This window comes from Carya illinoinensis, chromosome 12 (assembly GCF_018687715.1).
Source record: "Carya illinoinensis cultivar Pawnee chromosome 12, C.illinoinensisPawnee_v1, whole genome shotgun sequence".
Lineage (NCBI taxonomy): Eukaryota > Viridiplantae > Streptophyta > Magnoliopsida > Fagales > Juglandaceae > Carya > Carya illinoinensis.
In genome coordinates this window covers 28,339,464-28,361,405 of record NC_056763.1, presented here as the reverse complement: position 1 = coordinate 28,361,405, position 21,942 = coordinate 28,339,464, and the positions used below count along the sequence as shown (strand labels likewise).

At 34.2% G+C, this 21,942-nt stretch overlaps 1 protein-coding gene across 3 annotated transcripts; it reads right to left on the bottom strand.

Moving 5' to 3' along the window:
* Positions 1 to 241: 241 nt before the first annotated feature.
* Positions 242 to 21,364, bottom strand: LOC122289036 (probable leucine-rich repeat receptor-like serine/threonine-protein kinase At3g14840). Of its 3 annotated transcripts, XM_043095929.1 has the most exons (25): positions 21,131 to 21,361; positions 21,009 to 21,035; positions 20,688 to 20,874; positions 19,123 to 19,194; positions 18,968 to 19,039; positions 18,158 to 18,229; positions 17,986 to 18,057; positions 17,725 to 17,796; positions 17,510 to 17,581; positions 17,331 to 17,399; positions 6,510 to 6,584; positions 6,328 to 6,405; positions 6,079 to 6,153; positions 5,510 to 5,575; positions 4,647 to 4,721; positions 4,511 to 4,552; positions 4,328 to 4,377; positions 3,588 to 3,976; positions 3,247 to 3,445; positions 2,384 to 2,524; positions 2,098 to 2,216; positions 1,762 to 1,972; positions 1,384 to 1,621; positions 1,091 to 1,241; positions 242 to 819 (listed from the first exon to the last, which is right to left on the bottom strand). In XM_043095929.1, the coding sequence occupies exons 1-25, from the start codon at positions 21,225 to 21,227 to the stop codon at positions 427 to 429; spliced, it is 3,114 nt and encodes a 1,037-aa protein (XP_042951863.1). In that variant the 5' UTR covers positions 21,228 to 21,361; the 3' UTR covers positions 242 to 426. The 3 variants fall into 3 exon arrangements, with proteins under 3 accessions (XP_042951863.1, XP_042951864.1, XP_042951865.1); XM_043095930.1 differs by lacking the exon at positions 19,123 to 19,194 and having other exon boundaries at positions 21,131 to 21,364; XM_043095931.1 differs by lacking the exons at positions 18,968 to 19,039; positions 19,123 to 19,194 and having other exon boundaries at positions 21,131 to 21,363.
* Positions 21,365 to 21,942: the final 578 nt, after the last annotated feature.

Below are 21,942 nucleotides of genomic sequence, written 5' to 3'. Positions count from 1 at the left end.
ATCGATGCATCAAGATTGCCAATTATGCCTATAAATGATCTTTTGATTTTATGGACCAACAGGATATACAAAATCTAATCAGGATGCAATATCAACGGTGAAATTAAACACGAAAATTAAGAAATTATGTAAATTGTAAAACATAAAGACTATGTCACGTGAATTCAAATATAATCCCATCATCATGAGTAACATATATATATATATATATATAAGTTCAAGGTTTTTCAGATACATATGCTAGCAATTAACTCACATTTATTACGCCACAAAAAACTTCTGCAATCATTCCTTTTCTTCCACAACGACATAGTCCCAGAAAACTTATTAAATAATAATGTGACTTTTCATTTAAGTACACTAGATTATCTTTCATATTTTAAGACGATCGACAAACTAGAATGAAGAGCAGTATTGCTCATTTATCTAAACCCTTTTCTCCCAGTAACTAGAATCCATATTGATTGGATATAGATCAACAGCGGATGTAGAAGAACCGGTGAATGGGTCATCCGTTAATACACTTTGGGTCTGGCTATTTCCCCTACTTGATTCTTTCTTATCTTGAAAATGCTCCCACAGTGCCTTCACTTTCATTTCATCATCTATGATACTTAAATTTGGACCCAACTCAGGAATAACAGCGCCGCCCTCAAGCATGCTCACCACTGAGGACATGGTAGGCCTAACTGCTGCAGAAACATTAGCGCATAGGAGAGCCACATTAATCACACGCATAGCCTCTTCCTTCCTGTAGTTTGAGCCTAATCTTAGATCAACCAAATCCAACAGATTTCCTTTCTCTTTTAAAACAAGTGCCTGCATAAACAAATCATAGAATAAGCTACCAATTTCAAAGGAAAAATGGCTCTTTTGTAGAGTACTCGTAGAAAATAGTACTCGGGAAACAGATAATAGAAGTTGGAGTTGATTCTTCATTGCATGATCTGCAAGTGTGGCAATTGGATATTTTATATTTGTCGCGAAATATTTTCCCGACTAGTCCACATTTTTAATATTAGAAAACACAAGAAAATTAAATCAAATAATAGAGTAGAGAAATGCAAGACAAAAAAGTGATTCAAATCACCCAATCAAGAAGATGTAGAGATTCCCCCTTAGGCCGGTGACTCGTGTTGCTCTTCCCACTAACAATTTCCAAGGCGACAATTCCAAAACTATAAACATCTGCTTTGTCAGTTAAATGACCTCGCATTGCATACTCAGGTGCCATATAACCACTGAAAAAATCACAGATCAACATGTGACATTTTCAGCATCAGGAATTTCTAACATTGCCATATAATCAAAGGCAATCATTTCTAATTAATATTATTTTCTTTAAAACACGTCTTAGGTGCATTATAATAAAATACAACTCACTAAGTTCCAGCAATTCGGGTGCTTATGTGGCTATTATCCTCATCATCAAGCTTGGCCAAACCAAAGTCGGATATTTTAGGGTTGAGATTTTTATCAAGCAAGACATTAGTAGCCTTGATGTCTCTATGGACAATCTTCAATATTGATTCTTCATGGAGATAGGCCAAACCTCTTGCTATACCAACACAAATCCTATGTCTTGTTGGCCAATCCAATTGTAATTGATCTTCTTCTGGCCCTTCAATCAATCAAGTTAATAGAAAGCATTTAATTAGGATTACCATTATGCATACATGATACATGCATGTTATCATTGATTGCATGTAAATAAGCATACAAGTAAACAAAGGAAATACGTGCATGAAGCTAAAACTTTACCAAACAAAGCACGAGCGAGACTATTATTTTCCATATACTCGTATACCAGCAACAATTGATTTCCTTCAACACAACATCCATAGAGCTTTACAAGATGAGGATGCTGCAAAGCAGAAATCATGCCGATCTCATTCAAAAACTCACGATTTCCTTGCTTTGATTTGGAAGAAAGTTGTTTGACTGCCATCATGGTGCCATCAGACAAAAGGCCCTACGCGCATAAGGAAAACATGGTACTTCTTTTCATGCTTAAACAATGACACTTCAAAAAGAAAGAGCTACAATTAATAAGAGCTCTACTCGCATCAATCAAAAGAAATTATTTCTCTAACTTACCTTATAAACGGAACCAAAACCACCTTCCCCAATTTTATTCGCCACATCAAAGTTGTTTGTGGCTGTTTTGATTTGCCTTAAGGTGAATGTTCCAGTTTTCAGATCTAGGCCTCTTAAATCTGAGGAAGGTGCAAGTTAGATAGGCAAGTATCTCTTGGAAATTTGAAGAATTCTTAACATTCCTCGTGATACAGATAAAAAATATTTTAATCAAACTTATTCTATATATTGATTGTAGAGAAGGAAAACTGCTTGATAATAACAATATTAATTGCCTTGAAACTACCATGTTCAGTAGCACTTGATCTTTCTCCTAGACAGCCTTTCCACCAGAGGATGGCCACAATAAGTAATATTATAACAAAAACTCCGGCAACGATAATTCCAACCACTTCCCCTGTAGGTATACTATTTGAAGGGATTTCATCTGCATAAAATAAAAATAAAATAAAATATAGAAAAGAGAAGGGAGAGGGGGAGAGAGAGCATGAGAGATACCTTGAGGGCTACATTTTTGCTAGATTGAAGTGTTGAATAAATTATATATGTCCCTATTTATAGGTTAATGGAGCTAGAAAAATGATGAAAATACAATAAATCAATGATACTAATTGATTTATACAATAAACTAAATATAGTAGAGAATAAGTCATATTACCATACATACTATAATATTATGAATATATTCTAAATATATATATATATATATATAGCTTGTAATATTCTAGCATAATATTCTAACAATCCGCATTGAAAATATATAGATTTAGGAGGAGTTACAGTTTAAGATCAATATTGTCAAGGCAATTGATAGGAGAAATCATCAACTAGCCAACTAAGAAATGTATGACGTCCGACAGTTTCAAAAGTTAAAAATCAACACAATTATTGTCTTTCACTGCTTAATTGGAATTTTAATAATCTGCATTATTTTTTTTTCAAACAAAGGTAAATATTGAAATGAACACCATAAAAAAACGAATTGACGGAATTTAATGAGTTTGGCATGTTCCATGAAGTATGTGCGTCATCATGCTGCCTTAAATTATCCACAGAAAGAACAGTACGTAAGATCAAAAGCTTTGATATGTGAGCAAACAAGGCCATTATAAGTGAATGCAAGAGCTCAATATTCAACATAAAACCTACGGGAATCCACAGAAATGGCTGAAATAAGAGGACCATAGTTTCCTTTGAGTGGGATATCAGTTGTCCCCTTCCCAGCCCAGTAGAAACGGATCTCCAGGGTACCATTAGCCATGACGGTAGCATTAAAACTTTGTATATTCGGCTTACGAACCCCACCAGCCGCTTTTACAATATCGAAATCCTTCAGCACTCGCTCCCCCTACAATATATATAATGTTCGAATCCATTAATTACATGTTCATGTATTAACATATATTGTTTCATGCTAGCAACAACGTTAACAGAGGAAATTGGTTAAGGAAGAAGATGCATGGAAGTATCATGTGGTAATAACAATTAACCTGAATGTAAACATCAAATATACGTCTTCCCAAGCTGCTATACGTTTCATCATCAGTGAATACTATCTCCGCAAAATGGAGCTTTACTGTATAATTCCCATTTACCAAACAAAAGGCATAATAAGTAAGAGAGAGAGGAGAAATGCGCGCTGTCATGTACAGTTCGGGATCTGGCGTGTTCGTAGAGAGTCCGGATAAATTTGACAAAATGAAATCCCTGTTGGGGCGGTTATCGTCCATGAATTCACCAGTGCTGCTAGACGACCAGTACTGATGTTGTGCAAGGAAGAATGTTGAGTATCCTCGTGGATCAACATCAGCATCAAATTCACTTTTATTAACAGTTACTTTTTCTCCACCACAATTTATATGAAGCTTGTACCGGCGACCTGAGACAAAAATCAACATTTTATCCACACGTGTTGATCGGGTAGACAAAACAGGCCTAATTTCATTAAAAAGAAAAATGGGAAAAAAGGAAGAAAACCTCTACAATTCCAGACGAGTTTTCAACCTATGGTTTTTCACCCCTTTTTCTCCGTCGTTTTTTTTTCTTTTTGTTTGTTTTTAAAAATCTATATATTTACTAACTGTAAGAAGTTTTGCCAAGCAAAATGTCATATTGCTGATCAGAAATTATACGCATTTTGGCTATAAATATGGATGGTACACTACTGACCCAAATGTAACCACTAGAATTTAACAATCTAGATCAGGAAATATATGACATTTCAACTTACGTTTGTGACATGAACGCTGTAAGCTCCTCAAACACGAAACATTATTGCTACTGGTACGTACGTAATACAATGAAGATCCAGATCAACAAGTTAGCATTTATATAACATCAACGAAATTGGATTTGTGTCATACCTCACATGAAAGTTGACCTTAGGAAAACTTACAAAATAAATGATACTTACGTTTCAATATTGTCCATCGAGGAGCTTGCGAACAAGTTGATCCTGAGGAAATTAACACCAAGATAAAAAATTCGGTGAGTATATGTGACAATGCATGCATGTGCGTCTTATATTATTAGATGAAAGTCTCACGTACCCAGTCCCATATTGACAATTTGATGCTGATAATTTCAATCCTTGAAGAATTGTAAACTTGTTATATGAAAGATCGCTGCACACAAAAGATGCAATGTGTTTCATCGTCTTCCATAATGCATCATGATCTAATCATCAGAAGTACTTTGACATTACATGACAGATCATCAACTTCTTGGAAAGATGATCATATCAGATTCAAAATATTCTTCTTTTTCTTCGTATATGGTTCGTTCTTGTGTATTGTCCAAAATATTAAGCTTACGTACAATTGCAAGCTCAATCCATTACTCTTAATGAGATATGCTGCTTATCAATTAACTATCATAAGCTAATAATTTGCAAATACTGCCTAAAATGATCATCATGATCTTCTTCATGGTTTCGATTCGAAACCAGTAAGGAGTCTAGTTCTTTCCCTTCAACTTGAATGACCAAATACAGCGATAATACAAATATATGAGTCTCGAATTTAAAAGAAGATATTAGAATTAGTAAAATTGTGCAAAACTTGGTTTCGTGAGAACATTTTTTCATTCATCCATTTTTAAGCTAATAATTGGGATATTGTCATGATACTGATCAGTACGCGGTAGTACTGTATTTATGAAGCAGAATTTCCAAATGCTAGATCTAAGAACTCTTCTTTGAGCTTAAATTGGAAAAAGTCTCACAAAGTGAACGCTTTGTTATTGATCATACGCTGATGAAAAATAACTACATGACAAGAGTAGTGTCAAGCCAGCAACCAGTCAGCAACCTTATTATCATGCTAATTAATTATATATATAGTCTTAAATGCCAGCCTACCGCGCATTCCAGGAAAGCTCAAATATAGATATGGAATTTGGCAGAGAAGCTTACGTATATTCTCCTCGATGCAGTATCGAATCAGGTATTGGTCCAGTGAACAAGTTGCCGGTTAAGTATCTGTACAGAATCAGTATTAACCTGTCAGCATCATTACATGCGCAAATTTGTGCATTACAGCCAGCGTTTATCGGGTAAACAGCTTGCTCCTGAGGTGACAAATCTTGTAAAGATGAATATAAATAATTATTTTTTTATCGATTCAAACTTTTAAAATAAATAAATAATAATTTTATAAGTTTAAATAATGAGTAAATAGTAATATTAATCATATGTGATTAGCTAAGTCATTAATGCGCGCCGGTACCTCACTCTGCAGATTTTTTAACACGTTGAAAACTTTAAATTTATCAATAATAATACAGGGCACGCGTTTTAATGATTAAATTATATTAAAGAGTGAACAAACTGGAAAAGTGGGTTGAGAGATTGCTTAATTGATCAGGCTATTCTAAATTAATGGGCCTTTTACATCCCCAACATGCCAATAGTATTTAGCTAGGCTGTGTCAGCTTTAATTTCAATGAAATCAATCTATAATTTCTTTCTACAATATTGCTTACATGTGGTCTACAAGTTGTAGTGGTCTTATAAAGTTGTCTGGAATTCCTCCAATTAGTCTGTTGAAGCTGAGATCTCTGCAGGAGGATTTAGAACTAACTGAATTAGAAAATAAATATATAGATAAACCCTACAAGATTTTGCAAACAACTCCGGTCCTTTCAAGCAGTGCAATTAAATTTTCTTTCAATCAAGGTATTAATTTCACGAAGGTTTCTAAAATATCAGAAAAAGGGCTGGGAAATACTAACAAGGTTTTAAAATCCGGACGCAGGGGAGATTCTATTGTTTCGGGTAGCGGTCCAGTAAGATTGCAATTCCTCAATATCCTTTAAAAAAAAAAGTAAATAATTATGAAAAAATTGAGTAAAATAGCTAGCCATTAGGATCGTACATTAATTTGGAAAATTATGCTGCTGAAACATTGACTCACAGTACTTTCCATTGTGCTACATAAATGTATTTCAGTGGAAAAGTTACTTCAGACCCATTCAAATCACTGATTCTCCTGTATGTCAAAATTCAACAAAGACTAGTCGTTCAAATCATATTACACCAAGATGATTATACATATACATATATATACACTACAACAAAAATGATTTTTTGGGACGAAATTACTTTGGGACGAATTGAAAATCGTCCCAAAAAGTGGGATTTAGGAACGAAATTTGAATTTCGTTCCAAAATGACGATGGTTATGCCATACCGTTCGAACGCGTTCGAACGGTATTCTTAGGGACGAATATTTTTGTCCCAAATAAGTTAACCGTTCGACCGTTAATGATTAACCGTTCGAACGTTTAATTTTCACCGTTTGAACGTAATATTGGCGCGATAGGCAAAATTATTTTGGAGGGAAATTGATAAACCGTTCGAACGGTTAATATTAACCGTTCGAATGATGCATATTCACCGTTCAAACGTTATTTGAATCGTTCGAACGGTGACAGAGTTTTAATTTTTTAAGTTTTTTGCCAAATTATATTTAGATTAACTAGTAATTATAAAAAATTGGTTAATTAAATAATATGAATAATCTAAATTAAGAATTAGTTTAGAAAATATAAAACAATACCATTGCATATAACTTAAATACTGAATTTACAAAACACAAAATATTGTCCATACAAAAAACAGGAAATAAATAAATAAAATTTATCATAAAGTAATTAAGACCCCAAGTCTTTGCACACTTCCTCGACTGCAGCTATACGTTCCTCTATTTGTGTCAGTCGAGTACTGATGGTGACCTGAGTCGCAGACATGGCAGCAAACTCTGTACGAAGCTCAGACACAGCAGAATGGATCTCCATACGCACTGCATCGATCACTGCTGATGTCTGCTCGCTGATCGCTGCACGCACTATGTCAGCCATCTCCTCACGAGTAACACTGTGGACTGATGCCTCGGCCCGTGTAGATGTCTCTGCAGCTGCAGCTGAGACTCCATGATCTCCCGGCTGTGCATCTCTGTGAGGATCAACTGGTTCTGGAACATGTGCACGAAAACGCAGTCTCGAGTGTCCCGTGCTGCGTGAGAGGGTGGTGCTGTTTATCGGTCCCATCGGCTCCCGTTTACGCTCAGCAACATCTGGCACAACACCAGCACATAGTAGATATCGGGTGATCAGGACTCCGAATGGTAGTATATCCATCGAAATGTACCGAGATTCTGATCGAATCCTATCGAATATATATCCCACCAAGTCGATAGGAATGCCACGAGCGACCCGTATCATAAATTTCGTCCGATCAATGCCAACTTCTGTCTTGTGCTGCCGAGGGTCAATATTATTGGCAATTATCAAATTTAATATCTTAAAGAAAGAAGATAAATCTGCCTGTTTGATGCTCTTCGTCCCGTCATACGGTGGAGCATCTGGACCGACAACCAAATCCCTCACCTCGTGATCAGCAAGGGTATCGACCTCATCAGTATAAACTGATGCCTCCTCCTCAGCTGTCTCCGCCTCAACTGAAGGATCAGACTCTCTAGGCACCACATTCGGATATGCATCTGGCAGCCTAGGAATACCGAGATGCTCAGCAAGTCCATCTCGTGAAAATACAACGGGTACTTCTCGGACAGTGATACTGTAGGCCCCAGAATCATCTGCGCTGGCACTGCCGAGTTCTCTATAGAACTCAGCAACAATGTCAATGTAGGAGACTGGCTCCCATGCTTCCTCCCGTTCATCCAAGATAGGTCCCCAACCACGATCACTGAATATTGAGGGCAATGAATGACCCTCCCAGATAAGACTCTGGAAATCAGAAATCTTCACTGGTCGCTCCAGTGAAACTGTCCTCTCCCGAACTGGACCACTACTACTCTCACCAAGATTGCGTCACTTACGTGCCGGTCTAGAAGTAGACATTATAATCAACCTGAAATTTATAATTACAAACTAGATATATAACATTAACAAGAAAAATACAATAAAGAACTATTTACAGTAGTTTGAAACAAACAGCAATTTAATAATATTTGCCATTCTGAACAACATTATCAACAATAAATATGTCACTCAATATCAATATTAATAATATAAATATAATATTAAACACCGTTCGAACGTTTACCGTAACGGTCGAACGGTTACAGACAAACCGTTCGACCGTTTAGTTATATCGTTCGAACGATGTAACTTAACGGTCGAACGGTTACAGACAAACCGTTCGACCGTTGATTTATATCGTTCGAACGTTTACTGTAACGGTCGAACGGTTACAGACAGACCGTTCGACCGTTAAGTTATAACGTTCGAACGCTAAGCATAGCGTTCGAACGATATTCGTCGATCGGGATTCCAGGCCGAGTCGACTCGGCCATTGAAATCCATGGAATCCTTCGATTCCCTGGATTTTACACCAAAATAAATGCAATAGAAACCTAAATAAATGTTCCTAACATGGATTTATGCAAATCTACCGATTATTTTGATGTATAAATCGGTTTACCCTAACTTAAACAATTAATCTATCAAAAACCTAAATCTAAACGGTAAAATGCTTTAAAAATGAAAAATACCGGTTGTTAGAGGTAGGGGCTTCGAGTGGGCACTGTTGACGGCGGCGAAGACGGCGTTCAACGGCGGAGATCGACGGTTTGGAGGCTTTTTCACGGAGGAAATGCGTGAAAATGACGTCGGGATGGGCTTATATATGCAGTACCGTTCGAACGGTACGTTATACCGTTCGAACGAATTAACTAAATATTGATTGCCATCCCTAATTAATCGGTTTTCAAATATTTAAATGCAATATTCCGTATTAATTATATTAAATATAATAATTAATTCAATTATAATATATTTTAATTGTTAAAAATATTAAATGCAATATATTTAATGCACTTATATATTATTAAACACTATGTATTATATATATAATTTTTTGGCAATTTATAGTATATATTATATTATATTTAATTAAAATATATTATACTATTGAATATTATATAGTATATAGTATAAGTTATATTATATAGTATAATTAATATAATATAGACTACTATATACATGAAGCCATGTTCATGTATTTATATAACATATATATTATATGTGATATTAACTAGTACCACATATATATATACTAGTATAGATGACACTATATATATTAATAGTAGATATTCTATTATTAAATATCTACTATTAATATTATAGAAATAAACATTATATATATGCATGTGATACATATAACCCTATGCTATGATACCATATATATGTTATATATAATAGGTTAATATATGTAGTACTTGTTGATTATATTAGATGTAATATGATATTTTATACTATATATGTTACTAAACTATATAATATATGTTTGATTATATATTATATAGTTATATTACTATGGCTCTAAACTATAGTATATTTAGAAATTATTATATTTAAAGGTATAGTGCAAAAAAAATACAATAAGCAACAATATAATTAAACGTTCGAACGGTTTACTATTGGCGTTCAAACGTTTAATAGTACGTTCGAACGTTTATATTAACGTTCGAACGTTAAATTAGCGGGGGAAATTATTCCTGCTAATCGATTTGACGTTTGAACGGTATAATATAACCGTTCGAACGTTAATTATTAGCCTTCGAACGTATATTTTCACGTTCGAACGTCAAATCGGCGGGGGAAATTTTTCCCGCTAGTCGATTTGACGTTCGAACGTTCATTAAACAACCGTTCGAACGGCAATGTTCTGCATTTACACGACAGAACCTCACAATCTCGGACTCGTTTCAGTCGACCGAGCATCACTCCCACGCTCATTTTGTTCCAACCAACGCCATTATTCTTCAATCTAGCCCTCAAATATTACAAACTCCTATCAATCTCTTATATTTTCGGATTAAGAGGTTGTTTTTACCGTTTGGTGAAGAGTTTTTACCGTTTGGAATTTTTGAAGCTTTATCTCTCCAAATCAGGTATTCTCCTTAAATTTGACCTCATTTTAGTTTTTATATAAGTGTTTTCGTTTGCTTACATGAGTTAGTCATATATTTTGCTATCTTTTGATGTAATATGGACTGTATTACTTGGGGTTTTCGGAGGTTGAAGACGAGTGATTTCTGGATGTAAACCGTTCGAACGGTACGTGTACCGTTCGAACGACTGTATAGGAGATCGAACGGTCACGAACACCGTTTGAACGATTTCTTGGGCAGTGTTAAAATAATTAACATTTTAAATGCAGGAGTGTAATTAAAAATTAAATATATATAATCTACATTTAATAATACTTAAATACTTAAAAGATTCAAATAATCAAATGAGAATGAATTAAATTACAAATCATCTAAGATTTGTTACAAAACTTAATTATTTATGATGTTGAATTATTTGTTTGATACATGTTAAATATTGGCATATCTTATATTGCTTGTTCATCAATATTAGCCTTAGACCCGTTCGAGAGTTATCAATCCGCCTTAATTGAAAGATTGATAACTCTTGAATTGTCCAGAGTGGACAGTTTGGAATTGTAAGATCATTCTCGCAAACTATCGAGCTATATCTGTTATACGTCCAGCATTAAGATTTTGGCAGATTTATCCCTTGTTCTCCGGATATGCAGTTTCGGTGATGTTGTATCGACGATGGATAAGTCGGTGCACACAACCAGACGAGCATATTTGGAGAACTATGGGGATATGCTGCCGAAATTTTGTTGGGCGTGACAGATTATAGAGGATAGGTTTGCGACTATGATCTTACAGTTCCGAATGGGATAGGACCAACTACCCGGTGTAAGGTGGCATACTCCTTGATTGATACATGATACATGCTTGTTTGTTGATGCACACGTGCTTGTTTATAATGAAGATAGTCAGCATGGATAAGAGTTGGATGCGAGTTAGCGATCGTTTGGGTCAGAATTACAACGTATATGCTGAAGGTGTTAAGAAATTCTTAGAGTTTGCATTGGGTACATGTGATAGTGATGGACGTATTAGATGCCCATGTAATACATGTAGGAATTTGCGCTCTCATAAGATAGACTTGGTGAGAGAGCATCTGTTTGTAAAAGGTATTGACAAGGGTTATACTGATTGGGTCTTACACGGGGAACCATATCCAACTTCATTCGATACTCCACATGAAGAAGAAGCTATCGATGAAGATGTACAACCAGATGTTGTTGGAGATGAGTATGATGAGGATATGGAAGAAATGTTAGGTGACATCGGTGCGGGAATGTTTATGAATGAAGGTGGCACGGACACATCAAGTTCAAATGATGGGGGTCATAATACTTTTGCACGATTGTGGAATGAGTCACAACGTGAGCTATATCCAGGATGCAGAAGACACAGTAAGTTGTCATTTACCGTAAGACTGCTACACATAAAATCAATGTGCCGATTATCAATTAAGGCTGTCAATATGTTACTCGAGTTGTTTAAGGAGGCACTGCCATCAGATAATACACTTCCTCGTAACTTCTATGAAGCAAAAAAATTGAAACGAGGACTTGGATTTGATTACAACGTAATACATGCATGTAAGAATGACTGCATATTATTTTGGCAAGAGAATGAGCAGTTGAACGAATGTCCCATATGCCACGAGTCAAGATGGACATCTGACAAACAAAATGTGCCGCAAAAGGTAGTACGCCACTTTCCATTGACACCTAGATTACAACGATTATATATGTCACGTGCAACAGCTGCAGACATGATATGGCACTCATCAGCCAGAGTTAGAAACGATGATATTTTATCACATCCTGCTGACTCTCAGGTGTGGAAGGAATTTGATAAGGAGCATACATGGTTTGCAGAAGAACCACGTAATGTGAGACTTGGGTTGGCAACAGATGGATTTAATCCGTTTGGGAACATGAGTACTAGTCACAGTACTTGGCCAGTCGTACTTATGCCGTATAATCTACCACCGTGGAAGTGTATGAAAGATCCATATTTCATGATGAGTTTGCTCATTCCAGGTCCGAGATCGCCGGGAAATGATATAGACATACACTTACAGCCATTGATTGCAGAATTGAAAGATTTGTGGGAGAATGGGGTTGTCACATTTGATTCATCAACAGGCAAGTCGTTCAAGATGCATGCTGCGGTTTTATGGACAATAAATGATTTTCCAGCATATGGAAACTTGTCAGGTTGGAGTACTAAGGGGAAAATGGCATGTCCAACATGTAACAAACATACTAAATCTGAATGGCTCACTTACGGGAGAAAATTATGTTTCATGGGTCATCGTCGATTTCTACCTGGTGATCATAGATGGCGGGGAAATTCACAAATGTTTGATGGTACTGTTGAATGGGGCCAACCTCCACCATATTTGTCTGGTGAAGATTTACTTGCACAATTTGTAGATGTTGGTTGTAATGAATTTGGTAAAAAACAACGAAAGAGAAAACGAGCTACTTCTGAGTTGAATTGGACTAAGAAGAGTATATTTTTCGATCTTCCATACTGGTCAAAGTTAAAATTACGGCACAGTCTTGATGTTATGCATATTGAAAAAAATATATGCGAATCCGTATTGGGAACATTGATGTCAATTGAAGGAAAAACGAAGGATACATTAAACTCAAGGAAGGATTTGAAGCGGTTGGGAATAAGACCGGAAATGCAGTTGCAAGAAAATGGTTCGTCCGTTTACATGCCGATTGGGTGGTATACATTGTCAAGGAATGAAAGGGCTACTTTTTGTGAGTGGATAATGAAAATTAAATTACCAGATGGTTATGCCTCGAATTTGACAAGGTGTGTGCGAACAAATGATTGGAAAATAACTGGGTTAAAAAGTCATGATTGTCATGTCCTTTTGCAGCGTATCTTGCCTATTGGTATACGTGGGTACTTGACTAGAGACGTGCGCGTGGCTTTGACTGAGTTGGGTTTATTTTTCAAAGACTTATGTGCACGGACATTAAATGTAGAAGCTTTGGATCGAATGGAACGGGAAATTCCCATCATATTGTGTAAGCTAGAAAGTATTTACCCACCGTCATTTTTCGATGTCATGGTTCACCTGGCCGTCCATTTGCCACGTGAGGCTCGACTTGCAGGACCAGTTCAGTATAGATGGATGTATCCCATTGAACGATTTCTTGGGAAGTTGAAACGAACAGTTGGTAATAAAGCTCGCCCAGAAGGATCAATTGCAGAAGCATATATTGATGATGAGTGGCATACCTTCTGTTCCAAATATTTCCACGGAGTTGACACTAGGTTTGATCGGCCAGAAAGAAACTTTGACGTTGACAGAGCAAGACAACGAAATGTGTTTTCCGTGTTTTCCCAACAAGTACGTCCACTTGGTGCAGTGCGTGGTTATGACTTATGTGGAAGAGAGTTTGAGAAAGCTCAGTGGTACGTGCTGAACAATTGCCCTGACATAGAGATTTACTTGAAGTAAGTATTAATCTTTTCTTAATTTAGTATTCGCTCATTTACTTTCGCAAAATTCTAATAATATAAAATACATGTCGTAATCATCAATTTCAGTGATCATATTAACATGCTCAAGGAACTAGGAGTAAATGATATAGACCGGAAACATGAAGAGGAGTTTCCGAGATGGTTTGAACAACGGGTAATGACATTACATATGCGACACTTCATTCAATACAAATAGAAAATATTGATTGTTTTTTTTATTGATATAATAGACGTTTTACTTAATATGTAGGTTGTACAAATGCATGCCAATAATCCAAACGATATATCAGATGAATTGTATGCATTAGCGCGTGGCCCATCGAGACGGGCTACAAGATATTCTGCATGTATTTCTCGTGGTAGTAGGTATCACACAATAGATCGAGATCATTATAGGAAAACACAAAATAGTGGTGTCCTAGTTGAGGGAAGTCATGATGGAGAAAATATTGATTTCTATGGAGTGATTGTTGATATAATTGGAATGAAATATTTGGGGGAGCTTGCAGTGTATCTGTTTAAGTGTGATTGGTGGGATTTAAGCAATCCTCGAACTGGAGTCCGTGATGATGAATATTTCTTGAGTATTAATACATCAAGAAAATGGTACGAGGATGATCCATTTATTTTAGCTTCTCAAGCATCTCAAGTATTCTACTTAGATGACCCGAAGTTGGGAACTCAATGGCGAGTAGTACAAAAATATGCTCCAAGAAATATATATGATGTTATCCCTCAGGCAGAAGGGCGAGATGAAGAAGAAGATGATGCCTCTACTCAAGAAGCATACCAAGAGAGTCAGCCCGTCTTTAATTTGTTTGTGGATTTGAGCCAGTATGAGATGATTCCATTGAATAGAGAAGATATTGAGGCTGAAATTGTTGATGCGACACTTGAGCAAAGTGTTGATTCATCTGAACTATCTACAGAAGATGAGACTGAATTGTCAAATGATACTGATACAGATAGTGATTGACGAATTATATTTTCACATTACGTGATGATGAGCACTATTTTACTTAATGAATATTGTATCAGTTTTTTGAAATTATGCCTCCGAAGAGAAAGGAAGTGCGCAACCCATCTCCACCTGTTCCTAGCTCTCCTTCAGACTCACCATTAGAGATTGACTCTACAGAACAAGGTAAAATTCTAATAGTCATAAAAGTTATTAATTAAGATTATAATAGAAAATTGATTATAATGTTATATATCATGATGACTTCACAGTACAATCTCGTCAAGGTCGAGGCACTACGAGAGGCGTGACGTTGGAAAAATATCGTAAGGTGGGTAAGATCAAAGTTAACATTCTTGATGAACATACCGGAGGCGAAGGACAACCAGCAGCTTGGCTTGCATCGCATGTGGGTGCTCTTACACGAACTTATGCACCTTTGGCAACAAGTTCATGGAAGAAAGTCCCCCAAGATGTTAAGGACCTTATCAAGAAGCGTTGTTTGGTAATGTTTAATAAATGAAATTTAATTGGACTTATAATTTTATTTTACTTTAAAGTTAGAATATTATAAATGATAATATTTTTGTCCAAACTTTTGTCTGTAAGGATGATTTCGAAATAAATTTTGGTCGGAGAGAGGAGCGTAAAACTGTGGAAGAGCTTATGAGTAATGCATTCCGCAAGTATAAGGCGAGGTGTCATGAGCATTATAATAAGTTTGAGAATAGTGAAGAAGCACGCCAACATCCTTTTCAAGATGTGCAACCTTCTGATTGGGAAAAACTTTGTGACATGTTTGAGGATTCATCATATAAGGTATAATTAATTTAATTATTTTAGTCCTATTTTTAATTTCGCTTTCTAATATTTTCAATTCTTATGTAGGAGCGAAGTTCTATAAACAAAACAAATAGATCAAAATTGAAGATTACTCATCATGCAGGCTCAAGATCTTTCCACCGCCTCTCTAAAAAATTGGTATTGCTATTCTTTCATTTGTATATAGTTAACTGAATATATCAATCATAATGACTTTATATCTTAACAAATCTTTATTATAGCAAGATTCAGATGCCAATTATGATCTGACAAAATTATATGCTGCATCACATACTAATCGTAATGGAGAGTGGAGTCATCCTGATGCCCGTGAAAATTATGTAAGTATTATAATTTGTTTTAAATAAATATATTTGAATATTTATGATGATATTAACTCTTTATCTTATGTGTAGGATAAAATGGTTGCCCTGCGTGCTGAATCTGCGTCAGATCAAAATTCCTCAAATACAGATGTTGAGATTTTTACACAAGTTCTGGGTGAACGTTCAGGATATTTGAGGGGTTTGGGTCGCTGTGTAAAACCTTCTCCCTCTTCCTCTTCTTCCGGGTCTGCCTCTATAGCTCAAGAGAATGCGAATCGTAGAATTGAAGAATTGATTGCAAAACAACAAGAGTTAGAGGCTCAATTGGCGAGACAAGGAGACATGGAGATGCGCCTCAAACAACATGAAGAAGAACAAGCAGAGTTCAGGAGAGATATGCAACTCCAAATGCAACAGCTTATGCAACAGTACAGGCCTCCAACCAACTGATGGTTTTTTACGTCTAGCTTATGACATTATCTAATTATGTATGAACAATGCTAGTTTTATGGTTATTTATTTCTTCGCACTTATTATAAAACTTTTGTGAGTAATTAAACAGTTCTTAATTTATATTTTTCAAATAATATGGATGTCTATTTAGTTTTTTTATAATTATTGGTTTTAATAAAAATAATATCCGTTCGAACGACAAAGTCACGTTCGAACATTAATGGGCATGCCGTTCAAACGATAATGTAACGTTCAAACGTCAACTCGCAAACCGTTCGAACGATACCAGATGCTCAAAAAACCGTTCAAACGCATGACATTACCATATCGTTCGAACGTTGATCATCACCGTTCGATCTCTTATACCGTTCGATCGTCTCATTTAACGTTCGAACGTATTTCTACTGATCGTTTGAACGTATCTTGATAACCGTTCAAAACAAACATTGACGTTCGAACGGTATATGAGAAGCATTCGAACGCCATTCTGGGACGAATTTTAACCGTGACAAAAAAAAGCATCGTTCGAACGGTATCGAACGGTCACTTTCAAAATCGTTCCAAAAGATATATTTTGGGACGAAATTGTGTTTTTCGTCCCAATATATCTTCTGGGACAGTGATGTTGGGACGAGCTTGGGACGAAATTTTTTCGTCCCAAAAAATCTTTCGGAACGAAATCGATATATTTTGGGACGAAAATTTTCGTCCCAAAATATGTTTTTTGTTGTAGTGATAGCTGTGAGATTAATAGGGATTCATACTTACAAGTCAGATAATTGTTTCAAAGGATCAAGGGATGGAATTGGTCCCCTCAAGCCACTTGCCTGAATAAGTCTGTTGTTGCCATATTTGGATTTTATGAGTCATGATAATACACGATTTTTGTAATATAATAACAACAAAATCTTTTCAAAAGTTCAAAAAAGGAATATATAAGGTCTCACAATTTGTTGAGGTTATTCCAGTTTTGAATATAATTGGGAATCTGTCCAGAAAATTGATTGTCGCTGATCCGACTGCATTTACATTTAATCATTGATGGACAAGAAAAAAAAAGTGTTATAGGTATCTAAAAGGCGCAAAAAATATAAATAACTTGAAATTTCAGCACGTGGAAATTAAACTCGATATATATAGAAAGAAATAATTAGAAGCTTACAAATCTTTCAAAGAGATCAAGTTTGCAAATGAAGTAGGTAGCTCCCCGGTAAAATAATTCGAGCTGAGAAAACTACAATCGAAAACAACAGATAAAATATAAATATGCAAGTAAAAGTACTAATCCATCCAATGGCTTAGTTATCAGCAATATTATCAGGATTCAACATCTTTTTCTACATAAAATCCAATCCAAATCATTCTTGCTACAAATAAGAGAGATGGAACTCGATTGCAATTGAGAATATGAAATTCATCTTACAGTCTTTCCAGGGAGGACATATTCCCAAGCTCTGAAGGAAGATTTCCAGAAAGCTTATTGAACTCGACCGTCCTACGAAGAAGAAAACCGAATTCTCCGATAACATTAATTAATAATACTCTAAAAATACTCTTCAAATATTGAAACGAGATTGGTTGTGATCGAAACTCACAAGTTTTGTAGGGTTTTGATGTTTGAAAGAGCTCCAGGGATAGGACCTGTTAATCGGTTTCCTAAAAGAGAACTGCGATAAGACCCTTATGTTAAAATCCTCCTAGAAGTATTGGTTCAAGAATCAAGAAAACCTAGGACATCATGTTTAATACAGTAAATGAGAATTTTTAAAATTCTCAAAATCTCATTTCTAATAACTTCATTTATAAGATCATTAAAATACAAAATCCTTTTTAATTTTAAAATCTTAATCTAATTATTACATAATCATGAATACTCAAACACAAAATTTAATATAACTTTTACAAAATTTTAAAATAAAAAATTAAACTCAAATAATTTTTTAAATTTATATATTCATTTTCACAAACTCCAGTACAATAGTTATTTTAAAATATATTTTTATTTAAAATTTTATTTCTTCATAAAATTTAATAAAATATTTCAAACCATTTCACTACTATTTATAAAATTTAGAAATACTTTAAGCATCTAAATATACCTTTAAACTTAAAGCAACGAGTAATTACTTATAATGATGTGTGTGTGTGTGTGTGTGTATATATAACGTATAGTTAGCTACATGCACGTAAGAAAAATGTTAACCCAAACTGACAGTGAATAGAGAAATTATTTGTACAAATCTTACCTAAATAAATTTTACATAATTTCTTTGTAAAAAAATAGACCTTGCTTTAAAAAGTGTAAAAAGAAAAATAGATTATTTTGTTAATAAAATTAATTTTTTATAAAGAATTTGTACTAAATTTATCAAACTCAAATATATATACAAGAGAAGGGGGAGTACATATGAGCCAGCTTCGGCACGGAACCCCATGCCGGTGGAATTGAACCGTTAATATAATTGCGAGTGAGGTCACTGCAGATATGACAAAGTGAGACGAAGAAATGAGTTCCAAGTTAGTTGATGAACATCAAACAATACAAGTACAAATCACTTACAGTACTTGCAGGCAAGGTAACTTCGTCAAATTTGGAGAAAGAGTGCCTTTTAGATTTTGTCCTTTGAGAAGTCTGGAATTCCAGTAGAGAATCATTTTTTTTAAAGAAAAATGATAAAAATAAAGCTGTTTTTATAAAACATAATTGTAACTATTGGAGCATCATTATTTATAAAAATGTTATCAATTTAAAACAAGTTGTAAAATAATTATGTTTCTATCAAAAGAAAACGATAAAAAAATATAACCATTTTTTAAAACTGTTTCAAAACTTTATTTTAAGCGATTAATATAATTGTTTAAATTAATATAATTAATATAATTGTTTGAATTATGATGAAAAGATTTAATTTATAAAAGTGTGAGTTTGGAGGTAGAAGTTATGACTCACGTAATTAGTAGTTTTTTAAACTTATACGTTGTATTATCCTTTTCAGCTAGTAACGCTGGAGACAGCAGCCTACCGACAGTACTAGATGTTGATGGATTTTGAAAATTTTTTTATTTCATAAAAATAATATAAAAATTAAAAATTAAAAATTGAATAAAATATTATTAAAATATAATTTTTATATTTTATATTTTTAAAATATTAAATTATTTATTATATTTTATTTAAAAATTTAAATAAATTATAATAATTATACGAGATAAATCCTATAATTAATATCAATCCCAATTGAAACTGACTGGTAAAGCGAGAATGAACAGATCAATTTTGTACCGCTCAAAAGAAACAATGAAAAGACACTCACAAAAATTGTGGTAGGCTACTCGGGATCATACATATTGTAATTCGGTGTCGGCGACTCACCGCATGTTTGGGCAAGCGGTCGTCAGTTTGTGTTTTAGGTTTGCAACCAAGCCATCATTCTAACCTTTTATCTTGGCCGCTTGAGAATTCAGTTAATAAGGAAAACGAATTATTTATTTTTAATTTTTAGTTTTTAGTTTTTTAACAAATGTTATTATATTTTAAAACAGTGTCAACTGTCAAGCAAAGGAGTTTAAAAGCATTTATGAATCATTTGCAAAACTTACAATATGTCAGATTATTTATAAATTATTTGATTTAAAATATTTTATTAACTTTTAAAAAATGAGAGAAAAAAAATTGAATAAAAATATTATAAAAGTAAAATATTATTTTAATATATATTTTTAAAAAAAAATTATTTTAAGATTTAAAAAATTATTTTTTATGTTTAATTTAAAAGTTTAAGAAGCTGGTAATAATTAGATAATTGATTAGATGAAAAAGTTATAAATTTAAAATAAAAAATTTTTTGGGTTTGAGTGATGTTTGAAAATAAAATGTTTAAAAATACATGTTTAGACAAACAAGACCTCAGTTACTGTTTTTTTGAAAAAATAATTGAATTATACAAGTTCGTGAACAAGTTAAATTATAAAATACATTTTACTGTAAAATAAATTAAGCATAACACGTTAACAATTTGTAATGTTTTTATGTTAATGATATGCATTTTCCTATAAAAGAAAAATTTGAGACTTATGAAATAGCTCGTCATTAAGATGATTAGAGAAAGAGAGATGACAATATACATGCCCACAACGCGGTATGACTCGATGCCATTGACGACGCAATTGCTGCAGTTAACAGCAGCATACTCTTGCATGCCGGCCAACGTTGTTATTTGTGCAGTTGAAGGTACATGAGTACTATTACATGGATTAGAGAAGTTCCAATCCTTCTTCCCCAACGTATTGAATATGTCACGTAAAGCTTGAACTGTAAAATAAACTCCACAATTATTAAGCTAGCAAACCCAATTAATCATATTCACTCCTGGCCAGAGAGAACTATATAATATAATCGATACAAAAAAAGGCTTTGAGATATCTGTGTGTCATGTGGGTGTATACCTTCGTCATCGGGCAGTTTATCGACTCCTGACGAGAACAGACTATATATAATCGGAAAAAAAAAAAGAAAAAAAAAAAGAAAGAGGCTTTGAGATATCTGTGTGTCATGTGAGTGTATATACCTTCATCATTGGGCAGTACTTCAAGGGCTCCGGAAGCAAAAGTTACAAAGCAAACGGTCATGACAATTGAAGCAAGAAGAAGCCGAACAAAAGACATATTTATTTTCCAAAGAAAATACCAACTTCACAACATAGCCAATTAACAAGTGAAAGTAGTACACAAATAGCTGAATAAGTACTAGTACGAAGGAGTTCGGAGAATTATAAGAGAGTAGTGACGATAGGAGTTTGAATTTAATTGGGACGTAAGCAGTTGTGGAGATCAGCAAGTGAAAGGGTGGACCTTTCGTTGGAGATAGATAGCGATGAGCTGAGAGAGACTGTAAAGACTTTATGAGTCGCATAACAGAGGCTATAAATTAAGACTAGTACTAGCTAGTTTGCACATTTAGGCATATTTTTCCAAAAAATATATATTTTATATATTTAGATTTACTAATCAATTTGAGACCAAGTCCTCTTTCCATAAATAAAAAAATTCTTAATTAATAGATCATTATAATGTGATCAGGTTACCATATTATAACACCGGCCAATTTTAATTATATATATAGTAGGAGAAATGCTCGAAGCATGGATAGATGACACGAAAAAGTACAAAAATACTAATTTCAAATTTGAAAATTATAAGAAAAAAAATTCCAAAATCAAACTTTTCTAGAAAAAGGATTAATATAATATATTGGATAATGATAAATACCAACTGCTCTACGATATATCTACAATTTCATATTAGAAAATTATTTATTTTCACTTTAATTCAAAACTATTGTCCTAGTAACAGTTTAAAGTAAATGAAAAAAAAAATTAAT

What these genes read in the sequence shown, in the direction of transcription:
- LOC122289036 (XM_043095929.1), bottom strand. Translation starts at nt 21,227, where the DNA reads ATGTCTTTTGTTCGGCTTCTTCTTGCTTCAATTGTCATGACCGTTTGC. An exon ending in CTACAACTTGTAGACCACAT is followed by an intron (nt 5,576 to 6,078) that starts GTAAGCAATATT and finishes GATTCTGTACAG; the next exon opens with ATACTTAACCGGCAACTTGT. An exon ending in ACCCGAATTGCTGGAACTTA is followed by an intron (nt 1,242 to 1,383) that starts GTGAGTTGTATT and finishes TGATTTTTTCAG; the next exon opens with TGGTTATATGGCACCTGAGT.